General features: G+C 51.7%; 1 protein-coding gene across 1 annotated transcript; it reads left to right on the plus strand.

Moving 5' to 3' along the window:
- The first annotated feature begins 713 nt into the window (after positions 1-713).
- Positions 714-2288, plus strand: HAPSTR2 (HUWE1 associated protein modifying stress responses 2). The gene has a single exon (XM_004278708.3). The coding sequence runs from the start codon at positions 936-938 to the stop codon at positions 1764-1766; it is 831 nt and encodes a 276-aa protein (XP_004278756.1). The 5' UTR covers positions 714-935; the 3' UTR covers positions 1767-2288.
- Positions 2289-3808: the final 1520 nt, after the last annotated feature.

The following is a 3808-nucleotide window of genomic DNA, read 5'->3' on the forward strand; positions in this document are numbered from 1 at the left end:
CAGTAAAGTTCTAGATCACGACTGGAAGTGCTTTCCGGAGACCTAATCCAACAACCTTGTTGGGCACTTGGGGAAACTGAGGCCCGAAAAGCGGGGGAGGGGGGGCCGGGGGGGAAATGACTGATGTGATTTTTTTTTCCTTTACAAAATTACTGCTACGATCCACGGAAAACACTTTTCCTGGGCACCTACTGTGTGGGGGGCATTGCTGGGATTCAGACTGCCTGCCTATTCACGAGGGCCGTGCTCTTTCCACTCTAACCCCCGGCCTTCCCGGATCGGCGCCCTGGATGTGATCGACACCATGAAGTTGCCCCATAATCCTCTCTGGCAACATAGGATGTAAAATTTGATCAGCTCATTGGATGAAGCCGACAAGTCTCAAAAATGTGTGAAAAGGGGGCCAAGCGGTAGGCAGGCGCCGCGTTGAGGCAGCGCTCCAGCCGGCCCCCCTCCGAGTTCCCAGAGCGGCAGCCGCGGCGGAGCGGGGGTTGGGACCGAGCTGCGGGGCCGCGGCGGCGGCGACCGAGCGGCCGCGGCAGCTGCGGGGAGGCCGCGGCGCCGTTGGGGGGCCGTAGGAGCGGACCGCAGGGCCGGAAGGGGGCAGTGAGGCGGCGCCCGCGGCTGCGGAGTTATCTCCGCGCCGTAGCCGGGGGCCGGGCCGGGCCGGGCGGGGCGGGGCGGGGCGGGGCGGGGCGTGCACCAGGGCCGCGGGCGGCGCGCGCCGGAACAGTTGGCCTCCAAGCCCCGCCGCCCGCTCTCCCGCCCGCCGGCGCACGCGGAGGAGGTGGCGGTGGCTGAGCCTGCTGAGGCGCCGGCGGCGGCTGCAGAAGGAGGAGGGGAGCTCGGAGCAGGAGGTGAGGTGGAGGTGGAGGAGCAAGAGTAGGCGGAGGAGGAGGCGGCTGTAGCGGAGAGGAGCGGCCAGAAGAAGGAGGATGGAGGAGCAGCCGAAGGAGGGCGAGGCCGAGGGCGAGGAGCACTGGTTCTCTAAGTGGGAGCGCCAGTGCCTGGCCGAGGCAGAGCAGGAAGAGGAGTTGCACCCCGATATGCAGGAGGAGGCGACCCCTGAGGCGGCGGGGCTCAAGAGCGAGAAGCAGAAGCTGTGGCACCTCTTCCAGAACTCAGCTACCGCTGTGGCCCAGCTCTACAAGGATACGGGGTGCCAACAGCCAGGACTCTCCTTGTGGGACCCCTTCCAGAGTGCGGCCATGGCTGTGACCAGCCTCTACAAAGAGAGCGGGGATGCCCACCAACGAAGTTTTGACCTGGGCGTCCAGGTTGGCAACCATCGTCGCGTCAAAGATGTGCTGGAATGGGTGAAAAAGGGCCGGAGCACCATCCTTCGAGAAGATCTGATTAGCTTCCTGTGTGGCAAGGTGCCCCCCGCGACTCTGCCGCCGCGCACCCCGAGGGCGCCCCCGAAGCCACCCGCCGGGGCCCCCAGCCAGGCCGCGGCCACCGAATCCGGCTCGTCGGTGGACGTTGACCTGCAGCCGTTCCACGAGGCCATCGCCCTGCACGGCCTCAGCGGTGCCATGGCCAGCATCAGCGTGCAATCTGGAGCGCCCGGCTCCCCGCCTCAAGGCAGCGGTGTGGCCGGCGACGGCCACCGAAGAAGTAGCTTCCTCGAGGACAACTCGAACCCCATCGACTCCGAAGAAGTGGCCCTCCACCTGGACAGTGGGGGGACCCGCAAGCGCACCTCGGCCCAGTGTGGTGATGGCGACACAGACTCCCCAACCCACAAGCGCAACCGAATGATCTAAACTGATCTAAACCACCTCGTGGGTCGCCAGCCACCATATTGCTCGGCCATCAACTTGCTCGTCAAAAGGGTTCTTGAGACTGTCTCTTCCTTCTCTAAGTTAAACAAAGAGTTCTATCAGTTTGCCACAAAGAAACTTTAAAAGTATACCAGGACAGGCATCGTTATGATTCTGACTTTCCCAAAAATATAATACTAGCAGAGAACAAGTATAATGTAGTAGTTAGCAAGACCGTTTAATGCAGAAGTATCCGGTCAAGCGGGAGCTTGGTTTATCTTGTTCACAGTTATATTTCTTAGCATCTGGCTCAGTTGCTGGTGCTTAATAAATGTTTGTTGACTGAATAAATGTGACCTTATTTAAAAGTCTTAAAGGGGAAGGACTAACAGGTGTTTGCTTGGTTATAGGATACTTTTATCCTTTATTGTTTGGTTGGTTGTTTGCTTTAACCGTTTTTGTTTTGTTTTGTTTGCCAGTTCAATTACATGTTATCAAAATGAAAAACTTGATATTTTTGTGAAATCTGGAGTTTTCCATTTTTGCTCCACTGTCCCATGCATCTAATTTCTAGAAAGAAACTGCAAGGTGTACATATTAGCCTGTGAGTTTTCTTTTTTAAAATAGTCATTTTGGTGATTATGTGATGGGGTAAAGTGCTATGATGGTTGGGCAGGTAATACTTGCTATTGAGTCAATTTAATGCTCTTTTTAGGAATATTAAGCCAACAATTGAGAGCCTGAGATCAAAGATGGCATTCCTGGTGGTGGTCCTTTTTCTTAGGGATATAAAAAGTTCCTTTTTCTGAAGTTAAATCTTTTTGGTGATTTCTGTTTTGAAGTGGAAGCCGAAGTAGAATGAATTTCTGGGTTTTACTTAAGGGTATAGCATGATATAATTAAAAGAGCATGAGCTTTGATATTAAAAGGATCAACAGTAGAATTCTAGCCCCACAGATTCACTGCATGATTTTGGGCAAATCACTTAATGTCTATTGACCTCAGTTTTCCATCTGTAAAATGGAACTATGTGTCTCCTGAGGTCGTTGTGAGGGTAAGATGAAGTCCATATTTCAAGTACCTAGCACAATGCTTGGCACCTAAAGCATTAATGTTCTCCCTTCTCAATAAATAAAAATCAGTAAAACATTAAAATCCACTACATTTTAGAAAAAGCAGAAAAATAGATCAACTTAATCAGTAGAATCTCTGGGTTTGAGTTGGAAACTATTGTTATATAGTTGAAACTTGCCTAAATATCCCAGATCTTGTATTAATTATAAGTGTGTTTAGCTCATGAGTTCTCAGGATCATCCCTCTGGATGTTAGGGCAGACTTGTAGTTCCTAAAATTGCCTGAGGGATGCACCTTGCAGCTGGAGTAGTGAAAGATCTACCTCCTCTGGCCTGAAAGAATATGAGAAGCCGGGTAAGGACGGAAAGGGTGTGGAAGTGCAAGTCCTAGGGACACCTAAAAGGCAAAAGTGCTTCTGAATAGGGGTGAGGTGGAGTAGAGGTGATGAAAGGGGTAGACTGGGTGGGGTGGGGGGTGGAGGAGGTGGAAGTGAGGTTATGGAAGGGATGGGGGGAAGTTAGAACGTGCAAATCTCCCCAGGCTCTCCCTAAACCAGTGCATAAAATAGCAATAGTATAAATAGATGAGTAATACCTTGCCCTTAGGTTCACATCAAAGAGTTGTTTCTGTTTTTATTGGTGTGACCTTTGCAATAGATTTGTAATTGAATAAGTGCATTGAAATAATACAACAAAGTGAATTCCCTAATAGAATAAAAACTTGCTATTGAGGCACTCCACAAGTACATACTGAGGCACCATGCTAGGCCCCAAGAAGGGATGTTAAAAAAACAAAAACAATCCTTATGCTCACAGAGCACATCCTGGCTTGGAAGATAAATTAATGTAGTCCAGAAAGCACTTCTGATAGTATGCAAAGCACCGAAAGGCTATGCAGAGGAATTCAGAGGCCAGAGGCCTTCCTTACCAAGAGGGTCACAGCTTCTGGAGGAGGTGGCATTTGAACTGGTG

This window comes from Orcinus orca, chromosome X (genome assembly GCF_937001465.1).
Source record: "Orcinus orca chromosome X, mOrcOrc1.1, whole genome shotgun sequence".
NCBI lineage: Eukaryota > Metazoa > Chordata > Mammalia > Artiodactyla > Delphinidae > Orcinus > Orcinus orca.

Bases quoted from the DNA above. Each gene is read 5' to 3' on its own strand.
- HAPSTR2 (XM_004278708.3), top strand. From the start codon at position 936: ATGGAGGAGCAGCCGAAGGAGGGCGAGGCCGAGGGCGAGGAGCACTGG.